This window comes from Marmota marmota, unplaced genomic scaffold (genome assembly GCF_001458135.2).
Source record: "Marmota marmota marmota unplaced genomic scaffold, marMar, whole genome shotgun sequence".
NCBI classification, from domain to species: Eukaryota; Metazoa; Chordata; class Mammalia; order Rodentia; family Sciuridae; genus Marmota; species Marmota marmota.
This window is the reverse complement of record NW_025999842.1, coordinates 50,244,699-50,260,792: the sequence shown is the minus strand read 5'-3', so window position 1 is coordinate 50,260,792 and position 16,094 is coordinate 50,244,699. Positions and strand designations below refer to the sequence as shown.

Genomic DNA, 16,094 nt, shown 5'->3' with positions numbered 1-16,094 from the left:
TCTCTGGAGTATTCCCACACAATATTCCACTTCATTATTGTTAACTTGGAGGCTTTTGAAAAAGTTATGAATGAGTAGAATTTGGTCCAAAATTTGCCTCTGATTTGCATGTGAACAACAGATATGCAAAATGTCAATACACAAGATAATGAAGGAGCTGCTAAATCCAGTTCAGAAAAAAATATTTTTATCTTCTTAGAAGATATTTATAAACTATGACTTAGAGCTTATCATAGGTACAATTTTGTTCATCTAAAGGGAACTTGCTCTAAATATTTTAATAAGCTTTTCTCTACTGTTAATGGTTTGTGTACCTTCTACTTGAATGAATGTAAAACACTCTGCAACCCATATCTACCTTAGTAAACCAGCCACTTTGAAGTACCAGTTTGTGACATTCTAGACTGTTGATCTCAGTTTAACTTAACTGCAAATTTTGCAACTTAGGCACAAAAGGAAAGGCTACATCAAGAGACCTAAACCCAAATTTCACATGACTTAGGATCAAAGTAAATACACACATAAAAACTCTACAAAATGGGAGGGTGAAGAAAATGAAAACATTTGCAAAGGGTATTTATTGAGAAATAGTAAAGATGTACATATTTTTACAAGCTTTTAATATTAATTTACATTTCTTTAAATTATGTAGGCCCCAGTAATCTATACTTTACTAATACATAACAGAAACCCTTGACTTCAACTGTGAGATTTCCATAATGCTACCATAGTGGGGAGTCAAAATGCAACTTTGGCTCATGATGCTTAAGTTTGGTTTGAAAAGAAATACTAAATGCCATATTCACTGAGAATATAGGCTCGTCATAAATGTGCTGTACGAAGACAACTTCATAGTGGAACATGCGACTGACACTATTTTTAATCTCAGCTCACCAGAGACAAAGGAAAAAAAATTAGAGACGGTTATCTATATTTTGTGCATAAACTGTATGATTATAAGATATTATTTTTGCCTCTGAATTTGATCTATAGTTTTTTTTTTTAGGAATAGAGAGTCTTAATCACAATATTACAGCCAGGCTACCTATATTGTTATTGAAATTACATGGTCTTGATAGTTTTATCATTCAACACAAGGTAGTTATCTTTCCTAGTAAGAATTCAAAGTTTGTATATGGAGTAGACAAAAACCCAAACTGACTTACAATAAGGCACACCATTCTACATGGAAATAGAACATGGGGACTACCAAATGGCTAATTTGTTTGTTTGTTTGTTGATTTATTTTATGTTTTTTTTTTTTTCTGACCAGAAAGAAAGCAGATTTTCTTTCCCTAAGGTGGGGCAGGAGAGTTCTAGTTTGAGCATGCCCCAAATCACAGGCTGCCCTGAGGATGGCTTGTTGACCTGCACCACTGTTGTGCTGGAAAAACAGTTCTCCATTAATCCTGCATTTAGGTGTCATGGTGGCAGCCTCTTCTGAATATATAATTGGGAAAAAAGATGTGTGTGAGAAATAGCACTGCAGAGGCCATGCCCCTTCCAGAGGTTTCTTTCTGCACCTGCAGGTTTAGCAGCATAAGAAGCCTTGCTTGTTTGTTATGGAGCAGAATTAAATTTTTTATATAATGCCACAGTTGTATTATTTAAAGAAATGGGCTATACAGTAAAAATAATTTTGTTTTATTCACAGTAATGAATATTTAAGGTTTTAGTGTGCAAAATAAATACTGAGAATCGACACAACTCTTCCATTTTTAAACTATTTTCAAGCCAAAGCAGAAGATTTACCTTTATTTATTATTAAAAGTCTTTCAACCATATTTTGCCTGCCATAGTACTTGGGGGTAGAAGTAGCCAAAACCCACAAAATATAAGAATAAGTTTTATGAAATCACAATCTTATGCACAATTGGGATCTGATGATCTTTCTGCCCATCGTAAATGTGGCCTTCACATTCATTAAAGAAATGCAGTCTGACTACCTGGAGATATAAACTACTTCCATAATGAATGTTGTGATCTGTGAGCAAAGCGTTGACCTTAACTTGATCTACAGAAGCCTCAGTTGATGAACTGTCATGAATCAGCCTCTGGTTAGGAGCACTGATGAACAGCTGGATTCCACAATCCATATTACACTGCAAGTGCAGACACCATTAGAATACTCGAGACCTCCAAGTCTTAAATTTCCACAAGGGAAACCATGTCACAGAAAATGACAGGAGAACCTGTATCGTGTTCCCAACATGGGCTACACACCAAGAAGAAGAAGGGAAAAAAAAAAAAAAAAAAACCCAAAACCATGCAAACACAACGATGACAGGTTCTCCCTGCAATGAATGCAACCTATTGTTCAGTAACAGTACAGGCGAAAACCAACATGCGCAAGTCTGCAATGGAGAGAGACTCAGTTGATGGGTTCAGTGAAATACCAGTGCATTTTCCTGTTGTAATTTGCTAATGCTGTCAAGGTCTGGCTCACTTGCTAATCTAATTTATGATGATATTCTAGGTAAAATATTCATAGACTCACTTCTTTCCTTGGGCCATCTGGGTCACCTGCCTTCCCTTACTGATGACATTTCATTTTTGCAGTGGCATTGAGAATTAACATACTTAGCTATATTTTAAGCCATGTTCACTCAACTTAAATTTTAACCTATGTCCTTGGCATATACTAAAAAAGGTAAGGAGATAATTCCTAAAGATATGCATGAAAATATCTTCCTTGTAAGCAACTTACACACATCAAAAAGTCTCAAATTCAAAACTGTGCAAATTGTCATGAATATGGCTCTTAGTTTTCTTGGGTAGAACTGTAGAAAGGGTACTGAGAATTCAACAAACATGTTTCTTTCTAAGTAAATGTCCCACAGTCTCTCTCAAACCTGCTAATGATTGGGTGTACAAATAGTTGCCTCATACAATCACTGGAATTATTAAGAACCCAAATAAAACACAAGCTTTCTCTTATTATTCTTGTTGGTTTCTTATTGCCACATATACTTGTTTTCTTGTTGATGTAGTGTTAAAACATTGATAGCTTGAATTTTAAATTTGGTCATGTGAAGAATTATCACAAAGTTATTTTTTTGTTGTTTTTTTTTGGTTTTTGTTTTTTGGTTTTCATTATCTACAGAGATTTTTAACCAAAGTTACATTGTAACACACAAACGCTGTCTTGTCTTTAAGGCACAACACATCAGTATGAACATTCTGTTTGCCAAACTTAAAAAAAAAAAAGACAATATTATATTCCCGTTTCCCCTCCCTCAACCCTCCCCAACAAATGAAAGAAAAATTGCATCCACTTTCAAAGTCAGCGGCTAATAAAGTCACAGTAAATTATTTTCATCAATAATTTACACAAATTACAGGTCTAGATAGGACTGTCCTTATACAGTCTTGAGTGCATTCCAATTCAGATTTTCTGGGCTAGGTAGGCTAAAGTCAGATTCAAACCTCAGGGCTGAGAAGAGATCCCATTTTGAGGAATGTTGGTGACCACCTTGTCAGACGGAGCATAAGTGTTGCTGCCCGGGAGGGTGAGGGGTCTTTGCTAAAGCTGTGAATTCCAGTTAGGACTCATTCTCTGTGCATAGCAATCTCCACAGATTTGTTTTAGAAACCATTAAAGTGTTGTAGATGTAAGACCATAGAGTTTCCTTTCTGTAGCACTAAAGTTTACTTCCATTCAGCAATCTGAATTCTTCATTCCGGAATTTCCATTCCAAATACGATTTCATCCTTTAAGACAATTTATATGTGCAGAGCCAGAGGCATTGAATCACACACATAAAAATTCAGTGTACTTGAAATGTAAAAAAAAAAACAACAAAACAAAACAACAACAAAAAAAAAACCAAAAAACAAACAAAACGGATCTCCAGCTAGAGAACACAGTTACAAATATTCTAATTCCAGTGCTTGATGTAGAGCCAAGAGGTCCGAGTGACTTGATATCCTCCAGAAGGGCATGTTGTGCTGTGTGGGCAAGAGAAGGAGGGATGGGAGAGAGAGAGAGGCAGGAGTGAAGAACAGAGAGATCATAGCCATTGCTTCAAGGAAGCAGCTGCACACAAGGATGTGCAGTCCACCCAGGTTTAAGGCAGGGAGTTTAATGGAGGGATGATCATATTTGAAGGTTTGGCAGAACCAAGGTGGCATTGTCAAAGCAACAGAGAAATAGATCTGAACTGGATTTAAAAAAAAATTTTTTTTTTAGTTGTAGATGGACAAAATATCTTTTTTTCATTTGTTTATTTTTATGAGGTGCTGAGGATCTAACCCAGGGCCTCATGCATGCAAGGCAAGTGCTCTACCACTGAATTTTAATGATAAAAGCTGAATTTTAATGATAAAAGAAGAAAATATTGAAATTTTACATAGTTTAATATTTGCAAAGTAGCATTACCAACCTTAGCATCTGGAAAAACAAGCATCAAACTCCTACTTGGCTGATGGAAAGCAAGCTCTGATAGGGACCTCACTCCTAAAGGTCCATCTCTCAGCTAAAAAACTAAGATAACTACAAACTTCCTAAGCCCTTTTGTGTATTTGAGAGAAAAACAGTGAATTCCTTTCCATGTTTAAAAAAAAAAGAAAGTGCACTTCAGCAACTGACAAGACGAAAGTATTATAATGTAAATTTGGGCTGAGGACACATCCAGAATATAGATGTAAGGAATATATTCATGTGCACAATGGAAACACATATATACATATATATGGAAAAGGTATTTTATAAATAAATTAAGCATCATAATACTCATTACTGCTATATTAAATTCTTTTCTGCTCCATATTTTGGCCACTAACCACATGTGGCTATTAAGCACTTGGTTAGTCCAGTTTAAAATGCATACTAAATCGCAAGAACTTAGAATAAGGAAAAGAAGTAAGAACATCAATCAGTGATTTTTATATAGATTGGGTATTTATGATAATGTCTGGCATATGTTGGGTTAATTAAAATGTATTATTAAGATTAACTCTAGCTGTCTCTTTTTACTTGTATTTAACAAGGTTTCTAGAAAATTTGAAAATTACATTTATTTCTCACATTATATACTTGTATAGGAGAGTGCAAGTACATTCCTGCACTTTGAGATTTCTTCTTAAATTTCTCAAAGTATGTTTTATGTCAAATCAGAGCACAGAAATTCACCTGGAAGTAACATTTTTTAAAATTCAGCTCAGATCTATTTGTAATAACAAAACAGTATTTAATATTTCTGCACATGCAATTACTGCTACATCCAAAGAAAAGCATGCATTTTGGGTACCAGAGAAACCAACCACCTGTGTTCCAAAGTAGAATTTTAAGCCTTCACCATCACCAAAACTGCACCTACATAAACAACCATTCGAAACAGCATTCTATTGGATATTCTTATCCATTTGGAGTCACACTTTTTCTCCTGAAATTTCAGGTATAAACCAGAGGTATAGAAATGATTTACCAAGACTAGCCTTCTTACCAGGCATCACCAAAGGTGACTTGATAAGTTTTAACTTTCAAAGACTTATCCTGTTTTAAGTTTGGAAAAAAATGAATTTTATTAGTTCTGACCTAGACAGACGTGGATTTCACACAGGCTAAAAATCATGTACACATTTGCTGGGGTGGTCCAACCACTGCCTGCTTTTTGTTGTGCTTAATTATGGTGCCAATATGAAAAATCAAAACAACGTTAACTCAGGACAAGGACAAACTCCAGGAGACATTTCAATCGTGTGTGACTGGGAGCATTTCAAGTAGTATTCAACAACGCAGGCTGTGTTACTTAAGGCTGCAACCCTGACCTCGTGCAGAATGTCCTTGGAGCTTGTGTGCTGTCTTGGGTCACTGACACTGCTAATTAAAACCTAGGTGCTCTACAGGACCAGAGTCTGCACCAGCTCCCTTCCTGGGACAGAAAAGCATGGGGGATTTCAAGTATGGCTGCCAACACTGTCCCCAAACTTTTCAAATCAAGTGGAAGTGCTTTCTCTTTCTCCATGTTCCTTGACTTGAACTGACAGGCAACATAGATCATTTCCTCTCCCTTTCTACTATGGCCATAAACTCTTATATAAAACTGTTTATGCTGTCTTTTTGGAAAAAAAAAATTAGGAAACAGAACTCAGGTAAACCTTCCATCTAATAAAGATTTATTAGATGACATTTTAAATCACCTCAGGATAATAAGATTTTTCTATGTAAAACAAACATTAAAAGATGATATGTTGCTGCTTAAAAATACAAATTATTTTGTGTTTTCTGTAAATTCTATCACTTTTATCTTGGCTAGATAATGTTTTGCTATCATTCAGTGAAGGAAGCAATAGACCTCAGTGTTGTACTGACTGATAGAATGGTGGAGGGGGGCAATCCTGGTATCATTCCCCTTTTGATGTCTAACCAGCCACCTAATGTTTTTTTAATTGTCTTCATTTCTTCTTCAGAAATATGGGCAGATAAACAGCTAAATTAAATACTTAGGGCCTATGAGATCTTCTGAATATGTACAAAGCCAGCTGCTTGGCTTCAATCAGGTACCAATGGCTCATCCAAACGGATGAGTATCTTCTGGAAGATGTGAGACAAGTTGGCACAAAAGAACAGAATAACACATGCCATTTCCAATAGAGCTTATTAAAGTCTCTTACAACCATTTTTTTTTTCTTCTGCTATTAAATCTACCCCCAGCATTTATCATCATGGGGCAACACCTTTTTCTAGGTGATCTCAAGGACTCTATGGCACAAAGCACTCTAATCATTTTTCTATGAGCTGATTAAACTTATTTATCTTGTTGAGTTTCATGAGCTTAAAAGCTGTTTTCCCCCCATCTTCCTTAAGAACTATGGGGTCATATGTTTCTGTGTGCATGGTATGTGTTTGTGTACCGTATATACATATATGCACACACAAATCTGTAATTATTATTATACATTAATTTATATCCACACAAACAAATATAAATTTTCCTACATTTCCTATCAAATTTCAGGCAAAAAATGCTAGACTCCAAATGTTTTTTTTTGAAAGTAAGTATTGACTCTCTCATGCTCTTATCGCTTGCATCTGTATATTTAAATCAATTGTCAAGCTGCCATTGGGCCAAACTACAGGAATGCAAACAAAAAGGCTTGCATTAGAAGTACCACACCAACATTGTTTGAGACAGGTTACCTTTTTTGCTGCCTGTTCTTCTTCTACACCATCCCCAATTACAACATATACTACTTTTCTGCCAAACCTTTGCATTATTCGTTCAAAGCAACTTTCTTTTCCTGGAAGATAAATAAGATAAAGTTCAGAGTGAAGTTACCTGGTTAGCGGCATGTTCCTCATCTCGGCCATCTCCAATCACAACATAAGTTATGTTAGTGCCAAATCTGGACACTATACGCTCAAAACAGCTTTCCTTGCCTGAAAAACAATGCACTGTTTATTCTTCCAGCCATTGCATTCAGTAACCTAAAGATGCATAAAGTATTGAGTTAATATCTCTTTGACATCACTCGAGCTAGCTTACAACCTCTGGGTTGATGAAATTAACACACGTGTGTGAATAACATAACTCTTAGGAGAGATTACTAAACAAATGCATTTTATGGTTCAAGTAAGTCAGTAGGGTTAAGTGTTTGACCTAGAGAAATTGTTAGTATGTTTTATTCCACTGAAAGTGTATTGAAACAACTTTAATTCTATATACATTGTCTAATCATTTCAAGTAAGCATAAACAGTCAACTGAATATATTATTATGGGAAATTTAAGTTTCACTTTGAAGATTCAATACTAAGATGTGGATTTACTCTGATACACCTCTCCTTTTTTCAAGTGGGTAGGATCTAATATGTTCATTAATTATACTAAGGATGCTGTCCAATTGGGCCACAACCTGATGACACTAGCATCCTCTGATTATACTTACAAAAATACATCATAGAATCCCTGCATGTTCTTTGCTTTTATGATACTGGCATTATTCTCTGAATTTTATTCCTAGAATGTCCATATAGCCATGGCTATTTTCGCTTTTTTTCTTAATCTCATAGTGCAGAACTCCAAAAAATACTAGCTTCAAGGGAAAAATTAAAATGATTTTTTAGACTAAATATAAGGAATAATTTAGCCAATAAAAAGGAATCTGGTCCTTAACTAAAATGTGTACTCTGGTATAAAATTATTTAAGTTGTCAAAAAGCAAAATCATATTCTCTATATGAATCTTGCTAGCATACATACATACATTTATATGAAAAGAATGCCTGGGGTTGGGACCTGGGCTCTGAATTGTAGTGCTATGACAATGTAGCATTTGCTTTCTGAAAGCTTGGCTCACTTGAACTGTCCTCCGGAAACAGCTGCAACTGGGGGCTCCTTGTGCCAGCGCCAATATCAGCCCTTCCAAAGGCCCAGGGAAGGCTATTTTTGGTGGAGGATTTTGGGATTTTAAACTTCTCTTGTCAAGGTGCCAAAGCCCAAGTCTGTTGACCTTCAGGGCACATTACACAACCTATTTATTTTCCCAGGCATTTCCTTGACAGACAGTGGAATACATGTGCTGTTTTAACTCTTGTAAGATGGACTTGATGAAGTTTTTGAACATACATTAGAAGTCTGACTCTGCAGAATACCCTTGAAGTCAAAGATGGCTCTACCTACAGATATAAACTAAATAAACAAGTTGTAGTCCTTGGGCTGCTACTATGTATTTTTGGAAATGTGGATTCTGGCCAATGATGTATTAACAATATTCCAATTATGTTTTCTGATTCATGAAATCTTCATTTCTTTCTGGATTTTTTATTTTGGATCCTAGTTGAATCTATGTGAGACTCTCCTGTAATGACAAAATCACTTTTTTATTTTAGATCTGGATTCCTGCACATGCAAGGAGGCAATAGTATATCCCATACCAATTAGACTATTAAATATTATGGATGGCAAGATTATATATTATTTAGATAGCATGTTCTGTAATATTCTATGAAATATATGGAATGAATCAGAACTACTGAGATCCTGAATTGATTATCCAAAAATGCTCATAAAATTTACACGTGTGTAATGAGTTGTATGCAGGGTATCTTGTTATGAGAACTTTGTCCATTTTGCTTGATATTCTAAAATTAAAATTGATGGAAAGGAAACCATGCAAAGACATTCATTAAGAACTAACCCCTCCCCAAGCACAGATGTAAGCACATTCCATACAAAATTTAAAAGAATTTCCTTACCTATTTTAGTTGCACTGTAAATATTCTCAATGGGGAAAGCACCTCCTAAGCTATAGAGCAGAACCTTTGCAAGTGCTGGGATCAGCTGGGTCGTCGTTACCAAGACATTTACACAATTACTCCTGAAATAAGGAGGAAATATCTGTATATATATCTGTTTTCTAACACTAAATAACTTCTAATAGCACAGATTTAAAATTGTTATTGTGGTCTCTAAATTCTATAATAAATGGCCCCTTTTGATAGTCAACAGTCCTTGCCTATTACCAGACATTCCCCAAATAATGACAGACTATTAAAAATCATGCACAACCATCACTAAACTGTGACACTTAAGTTCTATATAATATTTTGTTAGAAAAAAGATGCTATTCAAGGTTATATGTAGATAAATGCTACAGAATAAAATCATGGTGAGAAAACAAAACTAAGGATTTTCAACTTTAGAGATACAGTTTTGAAATGAAGTATCTATTTATACTATGGAATATTTGGAGTTATATCACCTTGTTTTTAACTACAAACACTGTATGAGTTTGTGTATGTGTTTATAAGACAGAATTTGTAAAAAAAAAAAGACAAATATAAGGAAGAATATGAAAAGTAAAGCTTCAATTATTAGTCACCAGCGATAACCACTTTCTCTGTTTTTTGAATTTATTTTCATTGTTTGTTTGTATATATATTTTCTCATTCAGATCATACTATATATGCAAATTGTTACTTTCTTTCCTTCCTTTCTTTCCTAAGCCTATCAACTTATTCCGTACCTCCCATTTTCCAACAAAACAAAATAGGTGGGTGTACCATATATTTTTTTCATTTTTTTAACTTTAAAAAAAAATTTTACCATATATTTTTGAAGTCCAGTTTTGATATTTAACATGGCTTTCAATTTTTCAATGTTATAAATAATGCTTATTAAATTTCTTCTACACCTTGTATTATTTCTTCCAGTTGATAGTCACAGAAGAATAAGGGTCAGAGGGTAAATTCAAAAAAAGTACATGTTTTTTTTTCTGTAATTCCTGACATTTTGTGAAGACTACAATAAGATACTATATGTAGATAGCTTAGAAAATTTCATAGTATTTGACTATTCAACATGTATCGATTTTTTCTCCATCCCTTCTTTTTTATGCCTGTATTTTTTAAAATAACATATGAATATATTATACAAACTATATACATATATGTGTATATATATTTTATATATATGTGTGTATATATATAAAATATATATATATACACACACATATACATATAAACCTATACGATAATGAAACAATCTGTTTTTTACTATCTAGAAGACATCTTTTAGAAATGATAAAAGCTTTTGACCTCCTCCTCAGAGAAATGCACATTCCACTACCCATGGCAGTTTCACGGGTTCAGGAGCCTCATGTCCCTGCCGCACTGAGTTTTGGTCTTCATATCAGCAGTTACAGAAAGTAACAGGCAGCAAGTCCCATTTTTAAGCAGCTTCAGTTGTTTGACACTTCTTCCTTACATTGTATTACTCTGTCCTGTCCTAGGATCCCACTCATTCCAACTCTTTATAGACACAGAGAATAGTCTAATTGATCTTCCACCTAACATCTTGAACTGCTAAAATAGACCGCTGTGTTCCACGTGTGACTGTTCTTCCCACAAGCTCTCTGGCTGCTCTAACAGTTGTTTTCATGTGATTCCTGCAGCTCTGCTCCCTGCTACCCCCAACTGCCACCACCATTTAGACTTTCTGTTCACAGTGCAGTTCTTGATCATTTCCAAGGGTCAGAAGCCATGTGCCAGGCTTGACACATACTTTCAAGTTCTCAATACCAGATTCTCATTTTACTTGGCCAAAATTTTTATGTATCTTCAATCAGTCCAAATAATATCTCTTTCTGTATATGTTCTGTTACCCACATATTTGCTAAGCTTGCTTTTTTTTTTTAACTTATTCATTAAAGTTGGAATTAAAACTATAGAATAGGAAAGTACAAAGATTAATCCCACCCACCAACGATCACTTTCCAGGTTCATATTACTTTACAAATTAACATTTATGGCAAATAGCTCTTCAACAACTTACAAAACTATTTAAATTTATTATCTACTTAACAAGTCAGTATGTCACTGGTAAGTTCAAACAACACAGAGATTAGAATTTTTTCAAGAGCTTTCTCTTGCTGTTTCTAGTGTACTGAAGTTATGTATGTTATCTATTATGGCCTGAAAGTCCTAACACAAGAATTTTTTTTTTCATAAACAGTACTGTCTTGTTTTTGCCATTATCCCTTGTACTCTGTCATCAAAAGAGTGCTCCCATTTTTATTATAAGTCATGTGACCTTTCTGTATGGTTATCAGTGGTTCTGAGGAGACAAAAGGAAAGATATAATCTCCTGGTTATTCTGAGAAGAAAAAGCGGCTGTCCCTCAATGACACACACACACACACACACACACACACGCACACAGAAATCACTGGATTCAGTGAACTAATTCCTCTGAACTCCAAATTAGCCTAGAAATTAATTTTTTTTAATCTATGTTGTGCTATTAGACCTCAGTCTTCCATATAATTAAAATAGAAAGGTCACTGATCCCACTTACCTAGTACTAATAATTGATAAAGACTTTAGCGCATTTGTTAGCCAGGAATCTGTCAGGCCTTCAATTTCTGCCCTTAACTGCAGCCACGCATCCCTCTTGGCAGGGCCAAGGAGTCCTGCAACATCAAAAGCAAGACAGAGTCAGGAGCTGAATATATCCACAAGAATATAAGTTTGGTGTCCCTTCTCTCTGGCATTGATAATTTTTATTTCAATTATATCAAAATGGAAAGACAAACACACATATCAATATTGATCTTCATTTCAGAACTGATTATTCACTCACTCATTCATTCAATGAATATCTACTAGACAACATCTAGGGGTCAGGCACTAAATTAAACAATGGGGACAGAAGAGTGCAAGAGTGGCCCCCAGTTTCTGCCATGTCTGGGCATCTGCCACCAGAAGATCTTCTCAGCCCCCAGGCATGAGTCCCACTCCAAGAGGCTGGAACCCATTGGGTCTGGAGGAGTGGTGGGCTCCAACAGCCTTGGGTGACAAACCTCAAATATTATGGTTGCCTAAAGAGGTTTAGCTTCTCAATAATCACAATCATTTCCACTGTGAAATAGAAATAGTGGCATTATCATACATAGCAATTAGAATTTTTCTAAAAGTAGTGCTAGCACTATTATACTTTGCTTTTTTTTTTTTAAATTAAAACCTGTGTTTGCAATCCTGAAATATATAGCACTTTATAGATAATGGTGGAAAATTACATTGATGTTATGATAAGAAGTAAGCATGCTAATTTTTATTTTCAAAAGATGCAGCCTTTGTTTCATGATAAAACAAAATTAAATAAAATCCAGACAAAAGGGAGGTTTCTGATTTAAATTGTATTTCAGAATCCTGGGAGCTCAAATACAGGTGGACGATTTTTAAAGTAAAATTTAAACTTTCAAGCAAGTCTTACTTGTCCTCATTGTAATAAAGAAATACTGATGTATGACGGAAAATGGACTTTTATGTGGCTTCTTAAAACTTTCTAAGACAAAAGATTATTTATTTGCTGTCTTATTGATTTTAAAATAATTTTAATAATACTCTAAAAGGGATATTATTCGACTCCCTTTAAGAAGTCAGAAAATAGTTATCATTCAGGTATGTCATTCTTTTCTTCTTTTCTTTATTTTTTATTTTCTTTTATTTATCATTTTAAAAAAGTTTTCATGTTTAAGTAACTTCTTTTTTTTTTTTATTAGAGCTTCATAGTTTTACATAATAATTGGGTTCATTCCAGCAAACTCACACATGCATAGAATTCAATTTCAGATCCTCTCCCTTTTCTTTCCCTCTTTCCCCTTCTATTGTCCCCTCCAGAACTTAATCTTTATGCATAGGTAGAAAGAACCAATCAAATATAAATAAATAGACTAGCGAAAGGAAGTCTAGTAGAGGAAGGAGAATGGTATATTTACTTTAAAAATAAGCATATTACCTACAATTGATTTTAACTGGATATTCCATTTATTTGATTTTACAAAAGTGTCTTATGACCTGGGCACAGTGGCACACACCTGTAATCCCAGCAGCTCGGGAGGCTGAGGCAGGAGGATCACGAGTTCAAAGCCAGCTTCAGCAATTTAGTGAAGGCCTAAGTAACTCAGTGAGGCCCTGTCTCTAAATAAAATATATTACAAAAAGGGCTGGGGATGTGGCTCAGTGGTTAAGTGCCCCTGGGTTCAACACACACACACACACACACACACACAATCTTGTGAAGAGCATTGGAGTGAATTGGGAAACAGGAATTACAATCTAGAACTCTGGCCAGGTAGGACTCTGCAGAGTCTTCAGGATCCAATTTCCTATTTGGAAATGAAGGTCTCCACTGGTTCTAACATTAAAATTATCTATGGTTCTACATTGTTTTGTTCTCCTATAGTTCTGAGTACTCATTGAGCATCTATAATGAGCTTCAGTACTGGACAGATACAACGTGAAACAAAACACAGCCCTGCCCTCAGGATGTGTATGCATGGATGTGAGGTGCATATTATACATGGAATTTCATTTACTACACTGTATTCTATGACAAATATGAATATACACAGGTGTAGTATACATGCATATATTTAGTTGCATCATTCCCTTTCGGATTTTGGATTATGATCTTCAAATATAATTTCTTTTATAAGAAAAGAGAAACAAATACCCTGTGAGAAGAATTTTACGTGATCTCATAACTAATACTAAGAATCTTGTTGACCTAAAATTAATCTCAATAATACAGAACACACAGGTTTATTACATACAGAAACATATGTGGATCTTAGTTTTGATATCACTCCAAGACATATGGATGAGGGGGTTGGGGATATAGCTTAGTTGGTAGAGTGCTTGCTTCACATGCACAAGGCCCTGGGTTCAATCCCCAGCACCGCCGAAAATAACAACAACAACAACAACAACAAAACCACATATGGATGAATATAATATGGTTTAGATATTAACTACAGAGTATTTAAACTTTAAAAAATCATGATAATCTAAGTTAACACTATACCGTATGTGGGAAAGAGATACTATCAGATAATGTGATTTTTTTCAAAAGGAAAAAATAGACTTGTTGAACATTTTTGAAATGATACGACTCTTTATATGTGTTCTAACTTAAATACCCTGCTGCAAATCTTGTCCGAACATTTGAGTACACAGTTTCACAAAGAATGCCCAATTCTTTGACAGAGGAGTTTTATTCTGTAGTTAAAATTTCCCCAACAATTCTAAGAAACTAAAAATTCAGGATGAAAGTTATTCAACATGAACTTCTGCAGCTTTATTTTACAGTATCACCATCTCTACCACGGACTGCGGCTGAATCTACCTATTCCCATGGTGCCCTTATTAGATGAAATAAGACACACATACCTCCAACATTGTTCTTGTAGGTGTTATATAATTCTTTCACTCTTCTGTAACGAAAAGCCAACTTCCTCATCCAGTCCACTCCTCCTCTCACACCTGTTGGCAAACAAAGGTTTGCACTACTTGCAGCTGCATGGAAGCCATCAGTTGCAAAACTGTAGGTACTGCAACACCCAAAATACATTAAAAAGAAATAAAAGAAATAATTACATGTGCAAAACTCCATAGCTGAATTTCTGTAGGAAACAGCATACTGAAAGGCACGGCTTACCTTAAGTCTTGTCCATTATCATCAGAGGAAACATCATCTATATGAACTTGATCACATTCCTGTTAAAAACATGAGAAATGTTACTTGTTTTCACATGACACTTGTTACCATGTGACACAAAGGTGTCCATTGTTCCTTGTGATTAGCCTATGGCCAGAAGATGGCAGCATTTGCCCATCCATCCCACCAATCCTATGCTTATTCTTTTTTTGCTGGGAAATGGTACCTTTTCTACTCTGTAAAATTGAAATCCAGAGGCATAACATAAGAAAGGTTCTGAAAACATGTAGCATGAGGGGTTTTGTAGACCAATTTACAAAATAAGTTTAATCTTCAAATCATCGTTTAGGAATGAAGATTTACCACCCTACTTGTGCTATAAACTCCAAGGAAAATATAATTCAGGTTAGTATATCCACATAATATTGACCTGACTTGAAGTTAGCATATACTCAAAAAAAGTAGGTGTTGGGATTTGATTCCTTTTTGCTAAGAGTCTTGTAATATCTTCAAATAATCAGAAAAGGTACAGTGAAATATTATATGATCTGAAGGTGAAATGTGGATAAGGAATTTAAAATATCAAACTCTGAGAAGAATAAATCAAGAATTAATAATAATATATTATACCTTATAATAAGTAAATAACCCCAGACTAGACAGGGATTAGCCTTTGGGGCCTCTTTTATCTCCCCCAAATTAATTAATCATATTCACAGATTCTGACTCTATGCATGATATTTTACCATTCAAAATCAATCTCTCTCTCTCTCTCTCTCTCTCTCTCTCTCTCTCTTTAAATCATTACATTTCAAAATAGGCCATACTAAGCAAAGGCTTTACAGGTGTTATTCAAATTCATTATGGGATAGGAAGTATCCGTAGTCAAATACTTAATGTCTAGTCTCTAGCTGTCTACATAGCACATATCATCCTGTTTCGTTGACTTGGGCTTCTTTTAAACCATAAAACTCAGTGACAGGGCCTAACAATACAATTTTGTTATGGAAATTGAAATTTTAAAAGTTTAAAAGGTTTACATAAATTATGGGGTTATATTATTTTAAATTAATTTTTTTGGTCCTGGAGATTGAACCCAGGTACACTCTACCACGGAGCTATATCCATGCCCATCACCCCATTCCCCCCCCCCCC

At 34.9% G+C, this 16,094-nt stretch overlaps 1 protein-coding gene across 12 annotated transcripts in view; it reads right to left on the bottom strand.

Annotated features, from left to right (window-relative positions):
* Positions 1–559: 559 nt before the first annotated feature.
* Positions 560–16,094, bottom strand: part of Eya4 (EYA transcriptional coactivator and phosphatase 4) — a 266,666-nt gene continuing 251,131 nt past the window's right edge. For 8 of the 12 annotated variants that reach the window (XM_048798491.1, XM_048798497.1, XM_048798506.1 and 5 more), the window contains 6 exons: positions 14,940–14,998; positions 14,672–14,832; positions 11,796–11,910; positions 9,197–9,318; positions 7,142–7,242; positions 560–3,948 (listed from right to left, as the gene is read on the bottom strand). In XM_048798491.1, the coding sequence (XP_048654448.1) occupies positions 3,868–3,948; positions 7,142–7,242; positions 9,197–9,318; positions 11,796–11,910; positions 14,672–14,832; positions 14,940–14,998 (639 nt within the window). In that variant the 3' untranslated portion in view covers positions 560–3,867. Of the gene's footprint in view, positions 3,949–7,141; positions 7,243–7,280; positions 7,382–9,196; positions 9,319–11,795; positions 11,911–14,671; positions 14,833–14,939; positions 14,999–16,094 lie in introns of all 12 variants that reach the window. The other 4 variants (XM_048798484.1, XM_048798518.1, XM_048798550.1 and 1 more) reach the window with 1 other exon arrangement.